General features: G+C 58.3%; 1 protein-coding gene across 1 annotated transcript; it reads right to left on the reverse strand.

The window, feature by feature from the left end:
• Window positions 1-7,250: 7,250 nt before the first annotated feature.
• IRX4 (iroquois homeobox 4) lies at window positions 7,251-12,107 on the reverse strand. The gene is made up of 5 exons (XM_037062964.1): window positions 11,965-12,107; window positions 11,223-11,474; window positions 10,315-10,436; window positions 9,104-9,432; window positions 7,251-8,649 (listed from the first exon to the last, which is right to left on the reverse strand). Exons 1-5 carry the CDS (start codon window positions 12,007-12,009, stop codon window positions 7,823-7,825), a joined length of 1,575 nt encoding a protein of 524 aa, XP_036918859.1. The 5' UTR covers window positions 12,010-12,107; the 3' UTR covers window positions 7,251-7,822.
• Window positions 12,108-15,049: the final 2,942 nt, after the last annotated feature.

The following is a 15,049-nucleotide window of genomic DNA, read 5'->3' on the forward strand; positions in this document are numbered from 1 at the left end:
CTGCCCCTTGACCAGCCACACACACAACTGATTTTTACTAGACAAATCCCAGGCAGAAAGGGCCAGGTGTGAACCCTGAATTTTGATGTTTTCCCCATCTTTGGTGTCCCACCTCCCGCTTCGTGGCCACATATTCACGGAGTTGGGGCCAAAACAGAAAGGAAGCAGCCACTAGAGGCCCACAGACCACTGGAAGCAGAGGACAGCCTGCTGCCACTTGCAGTGGATCTCATGACCCATAGGTGCAGATGACAACATGTGCCTGTACTGGAGCCAACCACCCTAATGCTGGGACAGCCCTTTGCCCAGAGGCCCTGTGAGCCACCATCACACGTGTGGTGTACCCACCTGCTTGTGACATGTAAATTATGCTCCTGCCCCAGTCCAGAGCTCTTGCAAATCTGGAGTTGGTATTCAGGCTGATTATTGTGAACTTGCACTAATGTTCCATGAAGAGAGCCTTTATCATTCACACATCAATTAATGTTCCATTTGCAGCCTGATTGTGAACGGGAGTCACCTGTGTGAGGGGCCGGCCTCACTCCCTGCTGGTGAGGCCGCTACGAACATGCAAAGGTGCAGGGTGGAACGGAGAAGGAAAACTGTCACCTGTTCTCCAATTCCAGGCCAGGTGGGGTTGCAGCAGTTGCACTTAGACACTCTTAGGCTGAACAGTCCAGGGCCACGTGGGCCAGGAGGGCGTCTCTCTCCTTGCAGGCCTGTGTGTTCAGTGCATTGCCATCAGGTGCACGAGAGGGCTCACTTGGGCACCGCCCAGCCCACGGATCCTCAGGGTCTCAATGCCTCCCTGGTCCTCTCCTCAGATGCCTCCCTGGTCCTCTCCTCAGATGCCTCCCTGGTCATCTCCCTGGTACACTGGGCACTGCTCCACTGCCTCTTCTCCCCCTCCCACCCCATCTCAATCATCCTATTCCACTTGGTGAAATCCTACTCTAGAGGGGCCAGTGAGGGCACCCTGACTCCACAAGATCTCTCCTGCATCCTCCCTCCGAATAAAACCCTCTTTTGGCACATGCATGCCCTGGTCCCTGCGAGGCTGCTCTGTGCCGAGGGAGGCCCTGCGTGCCCCTTCCTCCCTTGCCTCTGCCTCACCTGTCCTGCTGCCCATGCTCCAGAGGGAGAAGTGGCAGAACCTGGCCCGTTTTGCAGCAGCACGGACTCTCCCCCCACAGTACATGTGTGAGCATGTTCAAGTGTGCACGTGGGCTTCTGTCTTAGTGAGCACACATGCTTGTGTGTGAGTGTTCCTATATGTGAGCATGCATGTACACATGGGGACATGTGTGCCTGTGTGTGTTTAATGAGAGCTGCATGTGCACATGTGGACTTGTGTGCAAGTGTGAGTATATGCATGTTCATGTACAGTGGGAGGTCCCTTCCTCAGAAGATTTCCCAGGACAACCAGTCACAGGAACTAACCCTTCCCCAGGGACCACTCCTCCCAGTGGCAGCTCCTCAGACTAAGTCTCTGGGACCTTTCATTCTCCTCTTCTCACTTTCCACCTCTGCCCATCCTGCCACCTGTGAGAAGAGAAACTCTGTGCCTGGGAGCCTTCAGGGAAGGTACCCAGGATGAGGTCAGGATGGTGTCAGGCTAAGACTCCCTGCCTGGTACAGATGTGACTGCAGGCTGGGTCATGCATTCTGCTGAATCAGCAGCAAAGCAAGATCTGCCCTGTGGCACCCACATGTCCTTGTGCCCCACATGTCCTTGTGCACCTGGTTCCCTGCGTTTCTGTCCCCCCAAATGTCCTGATTTTATCGGCTTATCCTAGTCTTCCTCTCACAAGATCGCTTCCTGCCACGGCCAATTGGGTCACTAAGATGTTAAGTCATCACATGAAAATCACCCTTCCTCTTGTCCTGTGGTTTGTGCCTGCTGCCTTCATTCTGGAGGGTTATTGGGTATTTCGTTTCTGTCCCTGGCAGGCCCAAAGCCAAATTCAGGACAGCAGCCCCCAGCTGCGTGCACCTGGCCTCCACGTACTTCCCTCCCCGAGGGAGCTGCGGCAAATGACCCGAGGCTACTCCCCTGCTCACTGTCCCCCAGGCTTTTCCCAGTCCAGCCCGCGTGAAGCTCCCTTGGTGTTGCTGTCCCTGACTCACCCTCCTACCCCGCCCCGTGTGTCTCCCGATAAAATGAGCACTGTCCTTCCGGTTGGTGCCCTGGCACCTAACAACTCCTCTTGTCCCATCTGTCACAGCGTGACCCGCTCGCTGAGACCCCAGCTGGGCCAGCTGTGGGCCCTTCCTGCTCACCACAGGGTATGTGTGGGGGTGTGGGGGCTCATTCCATAGAGAACTAGTGAAGCAGGGAGAGGGACAACGACAGAGAATGTGCTAAACCTGCTGGGAAGGCTTCCAGAATCTCACACAGACCTCTCTTGCCCGCCCCCCTCCCCCAGCCTGGCCTAACCGGTGGTGCCATCAGTGGGGGCCCGGAGTGGGCAGTCACTCAGCACCTCTTGTGCCCAGCACAGGCAGCCACGAGCCCAGGAAGAGTGCAACGTGGGATTTCACGCAGTGTTGTGCGCACGACTCCATCGGTGTGTCCCTCACTGGTCGGATGAGGCGATGAACACACTGATTAGGCACCTAAAATGACGTGATGCCTTGAGAAGTGGAGGGGTAAACCCTTGGCTGATGCCCTTCCTGCCAGTTTGCTCCTCCCCTTGCATGGACCCAGCTCTCTGTTTATTTATTATTATTATTTCTCCATTGGATTTGGGGCCCCTAATCACATGGGCCATTCCACTCAGTTGAGTCCACATCTACACAAGAACAGCAGTGGGAAGTAGATGATCACGCAGAAATTCATCTTCTCTGGGAGGCCCCCGAATCACCAACCAGGTCTCTTCTCTAACAAAAGCAGAATCACCATGGGTGCTGGGAATAACTGTGTTAGCCACCTGCTGTGGGCGAGGGTTCCAGCAAAGCCAAGAAAATCTGTCTTGGTCTAATTCTCACTTTGGGCGTCGGGCATTTTCCCGCATCTGGGGTTCAGTTCGAGCCTGCGAGCCTCTTGTCCCAGCTATCGAGTGGAGCCTCCACTCCCTGCGTTCTGCCCTTGGAGTGAGGCATCCTAGAAGGGGGCCCTGGAGCCTTCTCTGCCCAGGACAGGACTCTCGCTTCTTAAAGCCCACAGTGGGCTTTGGCTGATGTCAGAGACCTTGATGAGATGCCTATTCCTCTTTCCCCAACAGAAAATTGAGAGACCTGGAGCATAGGGCTCAGTCAGGCCCAAGGTGCAGGGGGCTGGTCTCTCCATGGACTTCCGGTCAATCTCCTGTCTCATTCCAAGAGTCAGAGTCCTTCTGGGAAAAGGCATGCCCCCCTGCCTCAAGTAGCAATTATTTCTCATAAAGTTGATGCAAGACAGGTTGGAAGGTGGTCTTCTCACCCTGCACTAGGTTTCCCCTCCCTTCTGCTCCCTGCTCGCCTCCTGGCTGCTGGCCTGCTCTCCCCTCCTATCCATCCTCTGCCTCTCCTCTCTTTCTCCCTCCCTCCTCTCTCCTCTTCTCCCAGCCCCCCTTCTGTCTCCAGAGCCCTATTGCTCCTGTGCCTTCCAGCAGGGTCTGAGACTGGGGTAAAATTGAAGTCCCTGCTTTTCCTTCCCGGAGCTTTGCTGCCATCCTATAACCTAACTCTGGTTAAAGGACTTCCTGCCTGCTTCAAATCAGTGACCCCCATGGGAACAAATGCTGTGGTCAGCATCACCTTAAGAGGTGACAGAGGGGAAGGTCACCTTAACTGACTGGAGGTGAAGGGCTTCCACTGAGCCGCAGGAGGGAGAGGGCACCTTCCTGGAATGTGGATAGGGAAGACAGTACTGGGTGGGGAGCAGCAGAAAGGTGGGGTACACCTTTGCCTCGATTGTACCAGTCCCTGCGGTCTGGGCCTCCTGCCCCCACTGGAGAGCCTGTTCCTCAGAGCCCAGGCACACAGGGCACCACACGGTCGGCTAGACTTAGTGTCTGTCCAGGCTTAGTGTCCCTTATTCTGCTATCGTCCTTCTTAGGAGACAGTTTGCCCATTCCAACAGGTGACCAGGGGGAAGAGCGGGAGCATAGAGAGAACTTGCCACCTTTCTCCTTCTGTTGTTCTCTTTACTGGGGGTAGGGAAGGGGGGAGAAATGGAGAGAGAGTTCGAGAGAGAGAAACAGAGGTGGGCAGGAAGGAGAGAGAGAGAAAGAGAGGGAGAGAGACACCAGGCTGTTTGCAGGGGTGTCTGCGGTAAAGTAGGTGGCGTAAATCGCCTGCCCAGTCTCTCTAGACGACCACTTTAAATCTTAATTGGTTGCCTTTTAAATACCATTTAAGGGACTGCTTCCCTGCCTCTCTCTCTAGTTAAGAAGGTGTTGTGTCAAACTCTATTACCTTGCTGGACGTCTCTTCCTTAAGTTAAAAAAAGAGGGGCGGGGTGAGGAAAGGAAAGAAAAAGAAAAAAATGGAACCATCAGCAGCGGTTGGAGGGTCGATAAAGCTTTTAGATTTTGAGACGGTTTCCGGGAGCCCATTTCCCGCGGCTAAGAGTTGTTAATGGAGCTCGAGGAATTATCTCGGACCCGCGCCCCTGCCGTATATTTCCCGCGCCTGTTCCCCTGTCGGCTCTGGATCTGCTGCTGTCAGACTCGCTTAATGAAAAGTAACGCGTCGCTGATTGCAGTTTTATTTGGGCTCTATGTAAAGAGCGCCGTTAATTTAGCACCCTCCTCGGTGTGTTTGAATTCGCCACGCCTGAGTGGCTGGGCGTCGGTCCCCAGCTCCTTCTCTGACAGCCGCCCTGGGAGCGAGCCGGGCCCCGCCCAGGGACCACGACCTTTCTCCGCAGCATCCTCTTCTCATCCACCGCTCGCCCCCGCCCCACTTCGGGGCCTTCCTCGCCTGTCCCCCAGCCCCCAGCCCCGCAAAAATCGGCCTGACAGCCGGTAAGGTGCACAAGTGAAACTGTCCACAAAGCTCCCCCAAACGTCGGGATGTGGGGCGAAGTGACAGTCCCAGCTTCGGGCGTCCTTTCGGGTTAGTCGCCCTGGGGCGTGACCGAATCCCACCTCCCCTTCTGATGTCTTTATTTCACAGAATTTTGCAGTTTAATCAAATAAGCCTCCTTCAGTCAGCCAGTTCCACCGAGAACTGGGTGCCCCTGCAGTGCGGGGTCGCCCTGGCCTGCGTCTGGAGGACAGGCGGGGTCCCCAGGCACCAAGGTACTGGAGATCCAGGTCCTAGGGCCACAGGCCTGGGCCACAGCGCGGGGAGGGATGGGCCGTCGCGCCCACCGACCTGCTCCCAAAGCCAGTCCTGGAAGTCCCGCACCCCCGTAGCCCGTAGCCCACAGGCCGGGGCCAGGCGTGTCCAGCCCGCTACATCCGCATCCTCATCCGCAGCTGGGGTCCTCTTCACCGAGCCGCCCGCGTCCTCGAAGCCTTGTTTTCGCGGAAAATGCCTGGCTTTGTCTCCGGCTGGAGTGGGGGCGCTCGGGCAACCACATTAAAATTCCTGGCGCCCCAGCCTCGGCCGCAGCGTCTCCCCTGAGACTCCACTTTCGCTATTACTGTCAAGTACCCTTGACTCTTTATTTTTGCCCTTTTATCTATTACAACTAATTCGAGTTCTTTTGCCCTTTTCAGTCTAAGACGTGGCTTTCTGCAAAGCCTCCCCCTGCCAGCGGGCTCTCGGAGCGCCGAGCCTTTAGAAATTGAGGGGTTTACTGTCAAAATGAAAATTTCACTTCAAATTATCTTGGCTGATGCTCGCTCGCCAGGCCGGGGGCTCTCGCCGCAGCCTTTTGACAGGCACATCAGCGGCGAGCTTCCGAATCTGGATAATATCATCCAAGAGAGCGAAAGTCAATACGGTGACAGCGCTCGGGCGGATACAATCCAATTACTGCGCGCGGCCGGGGCAGCCTCTGCGCGCAGTGAGTCCCCACACTGGGTACCGGGACTGCTCCCTCCGCTCACGGTCTGAGCATTCAGATCCCTCCATTCAGAGCTGGGGTCTGGCTGAGGTCCGGCCATCAAGGTCTCATCACTCAGGGGGCCCCGGCAGCTTGAGTGACCAGCTTCTGGCCGCGAGGTTTCCCTCCCTTGGATGCGTAAATTCTCCCCACGGTCAGATCCTACCCGCCAGTCAGGCCAGCTTTCCAGCGCTCCTGGCCCCTACCCCGCAGGGCCCTGGGCCAGTCCCACCCAGCCCCTTGTAGAAAAAAGCCCAGGCCTGGCTTGTCCTTCAAAAGCTGCCTGCGGCCCCGGGAGAGGACCCGCTTCTCCAGGCGGTGTCTCCTTGGTGGCCAATCTATCGGCATCCTGGGCAGGGGCCGCCATTGACTCATCGCTGCACCTAGGAGCCTCTCCACCTTTGCAGGCTCCTGGCTTGCGGATCCGTCTTCCCTTGGCACTTGTGGAATGAGGCCCAGTAGAGCCTTAAGCAGAGGGCTTGCAGGCCAGGGGCCAGGCCCGAGCCCAGTGTTCACTGCGCTCTAAGTACGCCCTCCCAGGCATGAAAATAGAGGGCTGCGGGGGTGGGGTGGGGTGGGGTGGGGTGGAGGAACCCGGTTTCTGAAGGAAGCCAGGAGTCTGCACCTCCCAGGACCCTTGCAGACTTGGGGCAAAGCCCGTGCCCTCCCACCCCAAATTACTTTTGGGTTCTGCCCCTAATTCCTACCTAGCCCAGTGTCGGGTCTGCTGCCGACAAGTGAGCTTTTTCCCCAGTTAGCAGTGGGAGATCTTTTCCGGCAAGGCCCCAGGTCCCAGGAGGAAGGGGAGGCTGGATTAGGAGTCTGGTGGGACCCCGAAAGGCCACACTCCCTCAGAGCACAGTGAAGAAAGTTCTCAGGGCTGTGGAGTCCTGGCTCCTCCCCCACCAAAGCACAGTCCCAGGGAATTTAGAAAGTTTAAATGTTATTAAAATTAATCTAGCCAGAGAAGCTCCCATTGACTCAAAGTTCTGGAGTCTGGTAAAGGGGGACAGTTTAAAAGTTTTGGGTCTTTCATCCACTCCTGTTAGGGAGTTCAACAGAGTCCTGAAACTTTACTGCCCCTCCTCCCTTTTTCCATTTTTCCTGTTCTTTTTTTAAAATGGCCTTACCAAATCCTGTCTTAGGCTCTGCAGGCAAATTCTTGGGGACTCCTGAGTCAGTGCCCTTCCCCGCTCCTCCCTGCGGTGATCAGTACCTTTTCTCCAACAAGTTCTAAAGTGTCTACCTCGGCAATGTGTTCACTTTGCAATGCAAACATCACTCGGGTTTTATTGGTTTTGTTATATCAGCCTCTGAAGCAGGCAATTACTGGTGTGAATATACATTAAAAAAACATAACTTTGTCGAGTCGAGAGTGTGCAAGAGTGTAAATTCAGGGGAGTGCTTCGGGTGAGATGTGCCGAGGATGAAGTCAGAAGGTCAACAGGCTGAGGGGTCCTCAGAAGGAAAACGGGCATGCCTCGCACCCAGAAGACAGCTACACAAATAAAGCCTGGAACCAAAATGTCTTCTCCTTGTAAACTTTTGGATGTAAACTTTACGCTTCAGGGCGGCTGCCTTCTGCTTTGGGCGCAGCCTAATCCCACGGGTTCCTGAATTTGGGAATGACCAGGGTGGTCGGTGGACCTGGCGCGGGACAAATCCAGGGGTTTGTCAGTGGTTCCGGGAGACCGAGTTCAGACCCTCCCTCTAGGGTGGGTGGGTGGCCTGAGCTTCGCTGCGCTTTCGCCTAGCTTTGGAAACTCGTTAGAAAAGGAGTCTTCGACCTTCGAGCTGCAGCCTGAGCACCGTTTGTTTCCTCCCGGGCCCAGGGATCCCACGCAGTTAAGCGCAGAAGGGCTTCCCGCTGGCCTTGGGCATAGCCAGCAGCTCCTTCGCAGTGCCTGCGGCAGGGGTATCGTGGGGTGAGGTGGGCGGGAAGGTGCGAGCCAGGGGCGACGTCAGCACGTTCGTGCCTGCCCCTAGAGAGCGGCCCAGGGTCCCGGGGTCCAGGAGGGCACCCTTGGCGGTGGCCCAGGCCTGGTTCAAAGTGCTGTGCCTGAGGACGGGGTCGTGGAAGACTCCATCCACCCAGTTTCTGAGACTGGTTACCGGGGAGTCCTGGTGCCTGTCTAGGGCACCAGCGGCAGCCGGGGCCACAGGCGAGGAGGAGGGGGGCGCCAAGGAGACGGCTGCAGAGGCAGTGGGCCCTTGGCGCTTGAGCATGCACGAAGAAAACTCAGTCTGGCTCAGGTTGGTGGCAGCGGCTGCAGTAGCTGTGTGTGCCAAGGACCAGATGCGCGGCTTGACCTCGAGGCCTGCAGTCGTCCCAGCCTGCACAAAGCCCAGCTTGGCCTCGCAGGCCTGCGGGCCGCCCCCTGCACGCGGCTGCTGCTCCCGCCCAGCTACCACGCTTCGGAGGCAGCTCCGCGCCCTCTCCAGGTCCTGGTCCAGGGCAGCCCGGCCATCGGCAGCTAGGGACATCCGGTGGGCGGTCGAGGCCTCTTTGCCAGGGGCACTGGGGCCATCAGGAGCAGTGGAGATGCGTTCCAGGCCGCCATCCAGAGGCTGGAAGGGAGGTTTCAGCTCACAATCTGGGGGCTCCGCCTCCAGTGGGTCGAAGTCCTCCAAGTCGCTGAGCTCAAGATCCTTCTCCTCTTTGCCTGTAGGCTCTGCCCAGGAGAGAAAGAGTAGCCAGCAGAGGGAGAGGGGGTGGTGGGCTAACCAGATCCCTACCCCTTTCTCCTTCCTATCTCTGAGTCCGTAGTTATGGGGCCCGACACTGGAGCTAGAAAAACCAGCCACGTCTTTCTTCCTTCCTCTCATCTTTAGAGGCATCCAGTCCCCAAACTGGCAACACTGTGAGTGGATTTCAACCTCAGATCTGTGGTGGAGAGGGTGTCTAATGTTTTAAACGTAATGTTGGATTTCTTTACAGATGCTCTTGGCTTACCACAGCTCCCCACCCCACCCCCCACCCCCCACAGCCCTGCTTGGGTTAGTTCATTCATTTGCTGCCCAGGGCCCCAAGGGTCCAATGCCTTTAGCAATTCTAGAATCCACAGAGAAGGCCCAGGGGAATCCTGACCTTGAACTCCAGACCCAGCATCACCAGCCTCTACCCACCTTCAGCCTTGGTGCTCTTGACAGGCTCTTCTCGGGCATCTTCCTCAGCCCCCTCTTCCTCCTCACCCTCCCCGTAGGGCCGCTTCTCATCAGCACACTTGTTCCTGGGTGGCCATGTCATCTTGTTCTCCTTCTTTAGGCGCCGGCGCGCGTTGGCGAACCACGTGGAGACCTGCGTGAGGGTCATCTTGGTGATGATGGCCAGCATGATCTTCTCCCCCTTGGTGGGGTAGGGGTTCTTGCGGTGCTCCTGCAGCCAGGCCTTGAGCGTGCTGGTGGTCTCTCGAGTGGCGTTCTTGCGCCGCGTGCCGCTGTCCATGGTACCGTATCTGGAGACAGGTGGCAGTGGGGCACCAGGGCAAGGCACATATAAGCTTCTGGTCCCTGTCGTGGGGGTCTGTTTGTGGTTAAGACCTGAGCTGCAGCCAGGTCCTGGCCCAGGCTGCTGCCCGTGGGGGCAGCTGTTTTTGGCCCAAGGGCAAAGAGAATGTTTATATTTGATATAAGAAGCCTGGGCTCCTTCCTCAGCCAGAGAGGTCAGAGGTGGTGCACGGGCACAAGGCCCAGCCAGGTGTCTGTCACTCTCTATATGGACAGATATGTCTTCAGGCGAGTCCCTTTCCCTAGCCTCTCTTCTACCCCTTTGATCCTGAAACCTGACAAGCATGTGGCAGAGCTGCGAGCCAGACTATGTGGCATCCAGGGACAGAAGTGGTCGTCAGAGAAAAGCGCCCACAGGGTCTACACGGCCTTTCTGTGGTTAGATACGGAATTGTTGCCCCTAGAAGATGGGGCATGCTATGAGTGCACAAGAGCTTCCCCGACTCTGGTTCCCACTGTAGGGGAGGTAGGCGGGGCCCAGACACACCACGCTGCAGTTCTCGTGGTGGAGGGAGGCATCCGATGCCTGGGCACCAAGACCAGACTCCCTCAAACCGCAGCACAGTGAGGACTTTGGGAGTCCAGACAGCTGGCAGTCAGTGGTGGTGTGGAGACTGGAGACACTTTTAACCCTGGCTGCGCGGGTTCGCCAGGTGGCAGGCTGGGACCAAGGCCTGGTCAGCTCAGCAGGACCTGAGGAGAGGAACGCCCCTTGTCCTGCCCCCCCCCCCCGCCCAGTCTTCCAGAGGGCGTTGTGGGGCTGCTTGGGGTGGGGGTGGCTGATCAGAGTGCAAGGGCCCCGGTGGCAGTGAAGAGGGTTGGTTCCTCACCTGTCATAAGCGTACTGGCCCAGTGCCGGCTCGTACGGGTAGTAGGCGGCGGCAGCAGCAGCGGCTGCGGGCGCAAGGCCCGCATGCGCAGATCCAGGGGCGTCCTTGGAGTCGAAGCTGTTCTGTGGGAACAGCAGCCTGGGGTCGTGGCTTCCAGGACACCGCCCAGCTCAAGCTCCTCCCCTAGGCCCCGGGTCCTACGCGCTCCACTCCCTTTCCCAGACTGTCCCTAGTGCCTAGGCAGCGAAGGAGCCCAAAGACTTGAAACGAGGAGACTGCTGGGGCTTGTTGCAGGAATGGGAAATGAGTGTAGAGGACACGGAGACCGGAGGGTGAGATTGGAGGAAGGGAGGGGGCGGAGGCTGGGGGACAACAGAAAAGAGGTGGGGTGAGGAGGGACGGGAAATAATGAGTGGGGAGAAAGCAGAGAAATGGGGAGGAGCCAAGGGGACTTGTAGGGAGAGGGGCAAGGGAGGGAGGTGAAAGGGAGGGGTCAGTGGGGGTGCTGGGAGGAGAGGAGAGTGGTAAAAAGAGTCCAGGAGGAGGGAGGGGGGTAGGGGAACTTGGGGCGGAGGCGGAGGGCCGGCTCCGTCAGAACCAGAAATCTGATTAGAAATTAATAGCCATCTGAGAGCAATCAATTCATTAAATACTGCAGCGCACCTGCCAGGTCGTCCCAACGGGGAGGCAGGGTCGGGGTGGGGTGGGGGCGGAGCTGGTGGTGCTCCCAGCGACCAGGCTTGGAGGTGCAACGTTGAAGGAAGCTTTTCCCACCCCTTACAGACCTGAGTCCAGGAGCCTCAGGCCTCTTCCTCGGGAGTTAGGGAAAGCGAAGTTGGAAAATCGAGGGGTAGGGGCGTGGCGTGGCGTGGCAGGGAAGGTTGGAGGCACACACTCTCCACCCTTACCAGCGAGTAGAAGGCGGAGGCCTCGGAGCCGTAGGTCACGTAGTTGCCGTACCCCTGCGAGCCACCATAGGGGCCCCCATAGACACCCAGCGCTGCGGCCGAGTTGAGCTCGTGTCGTGCAGTGGCCAGCAGCCGGCTCTCGTAGACCGGGCAGTAAACTGGTGCTTGGGCCGAGGCGGCGGGCCCAGAGTCTGCAAGCGTGCGTCCACCTGATTCGCAGCACGTGCTCAGAGAGTTGGTGGTCATCAGAAACTGGGGGAGAGAGGGGCCGCGAGGAAGGGCGGGCCACCAGCGCACGGCTGGGGCCCTACTCCTCCTTCCGCTCCTCACTGCCTAGGAGGCCATGCCCCTTGTCCCCTGGGTCTACCTTCCGCGTCCGACTGCGCGCTCCTTCCCGTGGGAAACCTGCTCCCAGGCCCCTCTCCAGCCACGTGGGTTCCAGCCAGACCTGCCCAGTAGTGTTCACACCCTCCCTGAGGGATTTCCAAAGCCACGCACTCCCGCATGTGCCACATCTCTCCTGGGTCCTTTGGGGTACCCTGAAGCGCAGCCTCAGAGCCCAGGGGTGAAGGTCAAATAAGCGGGATCTGGGGTCCCCGCCCGTGGGCATTTCTCAGCATTCCTGCCCTCCCAGGGGCTGGGCACAAGGGGCACTTGGCCCAGGCTCTGCTCACTGGGAAGTGACATCGGATCGCTGGATTGCCCGCCAGCCAGTGTTTCTAGCCTCGTGTGGCCTCCTTACCTGTGGTGCCGAAGAGTAGGGGTATCCAAACTGCGGGTAGGACATGGCGAGCGCGGCCCGGGGCCGGCAGGCGGGCTGGTGGGGTCCTGTGCGCGGGGGCCGGCGTGGCGCGGCCACCGCTCCGGGGCCGCCCGCTCCTAGGCGCTGCGGGGAGCGAAGCAGGATATCCGGTTAATTCACCCGCACGCTCAGCAAACTTTTGTAACCGGGTAGGAGAGTAAGCCACGGCAGCCGCCGTGATTCTTTTAGCTTCGCAATCCAGAGCCTCGAGGGGGCTTTGGGACTGACCGGCCTCACAGCGACGACACAAATACATATTTTGCAAAAAAGGGGAAAAAAAACCGGTCTCGCGAACCCGTCAAGTCAGATGTGAGCGGCTTTAAGTGTCGAAGGCTCTGACGTCAGCCCCCGCCTCTGCCTGGCCTGGCCGCGAGGGCGCGGGTCACTCGGCCGAGGTCCCGCCGGGCGGGGCGCGCGGAGGATCCAATGCGCTTTAACAGATGAATTTCATCCGAGGAGTTAAGATCGTCCCAACGAACAGCGTTTCTCCTTAGTCACTGAGGACGGGAGGCACTTTTAATTAGAATTTAATTAATGAGCAGCTGCTCCTCCCCGCGCCACTATAATCATTAGTCTCAATTACAAATAAGACGTATGAGGGACACACGAATGAGTCTTCATGAAGATGTAATCAACAGTTAAAATTAGACCCGCGCGGGCGCAGGGGGACTCGCGGCCTCGGCTCTCGGTGTCTCTCCAGGTGGAGGAAGAGCGGCTCTGAGGACCAGGCGTGTGGCGGCGCCCGCCCGACTATTGTTTAATCGGGAGTCGGCAACGCCTCCCGAATCCGACTCCGGGATGGGGTTTTAGGACCAGAGGCGGCAACAGCAGTGTCTGCATCTGGAGGTCAAAATGCCCTCAGGCGTGTGGGTCCTGGGGTCTTTCCCAGAGCCCGCCACTACAGGGCTGGGTGGCCCAAGGGCTGCGGGGTTTGCCACACTTGGCCGCTGTGTCCCCGGGGGACGCACCCCCCAACCCGTGCCCGCTTCTCCTGAGACCTGCCGCTCAGCTCCTCGACCTGCTTTTCGTCGTCCTCCTCCTCCCGCAGGGGCAGTCCTTCAGCCGCCCCCACCCCCCGCCCCCCTCGCGGCTAAACCCGGGACTGCCAAAAAGCCTGTGCACTCGGAAGAGCCGGTTTCGAGACTCAGCTTTGGGGCGCCTCCCGCTGCCCTCGCTCCTCCCGGCGACCTTCTGGGGTAGGCACGAGGGAGGGGCTTTGGGCGTCAGACAGAAGCATCCTTCCCAGTCCGTTTTGCATAGCCCCAAGACTCTGGCGCACTGATCGGTCGGGGAGGGGGCCGCCTGCCCACCCCAGGACTTCCGCCGCCCGGCGGGGCCGCGGGACCTTGCCCAAGTCCAAAGCGGAGGCCGGCAAGCAATGGCAAGGAGCGTCCTGGCCACTCCGAACTCGCTCCCCGACTCGTGTGCCCTCCACCCTCCGGGGCCCGGGCTCGCCTCCGCTGCTCTCGCCCCTCTAGGGCTCCAGCGCTCGGAGGGAGCCGCGTTCGGCGGCGCTGTGCAGACTTGCTGGGAGATTCCTGGGTTCAGACCTGTGAATTGCCCCAGGGTCACCCTCTAATTAATGATGACGTTCTCACTCTCTCCCCAGCTGCAAGCCTGGCTCCCAGAAACGAAATCTGCCCACTCTGACAGCTCGGTTGAAGGTGATTGATGACTATCTGGAGACCACAGTACGCATCATATAATATCTGCTGCGTAATTGCTTTAATTTACAGATGAAAATACGAGTTCGCAGATCGCATTGGACCGCAGCCGGCCACGTCCGAGCTGCTTGCAAGGGAAAGCCATCGGAAATAATGAATAGCCGCTCCATGCAAATTATTCAGACAGTTTAGCGTCTGTTGCCGGGAGAGATATATAAAGAACACGAGTCAAATGACATTAATAATTGTTTTTTGAATTCTGTATTGATTTTGCGGCGGCCGTGTTTATTTCTTCCTCACCTGAATTGCTAATATCACCTTCCTGTAAATAATAAGAAACTAGCCACCGGGGCTTCTTGGCAGAAATGAATCTCTCAATCTCTCTCCGTCTTCCTCCTCCACACCTCCCTTCCCCCATCGTCCCTCCTCCCAACTCCTTCCAGTTTTCTGGCTTCCGCTCAGGCTTTTCCAGAACGTCCTCCTACTTTCCAATATTTATTGTTTACAAACAATTCGTTCTCTCCCAGTAATGAGGCCCGGTTGGCCGAGGGCTCAGGGAGCAGGAATCCCGATGCAAGGCTGGCTCTCGGCATCCTTTCCTCACCCCACTCCCGTGGCCCCAGCCTGGCGATTGTGACAGCTCATTGGACTGCGGAGTCAGCCACCAAGTCTAGCAGCGTCGAATCCAGGCCTGACAGCCGCGGTTCCTCCCCCCAGACTCCTCCGCCACAGCGCTCTGGAAACCGCGGCGCCCCTGAACACTGAACCATTCGTCTTCTGAGCTGCGTGCTCACCCCGGCAGCCTGGCAGGCACAGACCCCCTTGGGGATCTGGGGGAAGCTTCCAGGAGCCCCCTTTGGCCGTCACTGCCCTGTTCTGAATTCCTTTCCAGAATGAGCGTGTAAACAGACACTCCCAGCCCCACCGGCCTGCCCTTTTCTGCGGGGCGACCAGCTCCCCGATCCTGAAACCCAGCTTCCTGGCTCTACTTTCCCAGGGGGCTGACCACTGATTCTCTGCTTCCTGCCGGGCGCGGGGGCCCCCGCCGCCCAGTTTGGGGAAGCTTGGGGCTGCTGGCCACGCACCCAGGTCCCGCGAACCAATCCTGGAGGCTGGGTCAGCGCGGTCTGTCCCCAGACCAACGCTGCACGACGACATCCCACGGACAGCCTGCTGCTCAAAGAGGCCCTCTGTCCAAACTGGGCTACTTCCCGTGCCGTCTTTGTCCGGTAGATGATGCCGGAGTAACTACCAAGTGCCCTTCTCTGAAAGGCCAAGCCTGGAGATGAGGCACCTGGGTTTTCCTTCAAGAGCGGCCTAAACAGGAGCCTCAGCACTTCAGGTATAACCTGCTAAATGCA

The sequence above is a fragment of the Sturnira hondurensis genome, unplaced genomic scaffold (assembly GCF_014824575.4).
Source record: "Sturnira hondurensis isolate 20B ecotype Veracruz unplaced genomic scaffold, ASM1482457v3 Scaffold0014384, whole genome shotgun sequence".
NCBI classification, from domain to species: Eukaryota; Metazoa; Chordata; class Mammalia; order Chiroptera; family Phyllostomidae; genus Sturnira; species Sturnira hondurensis.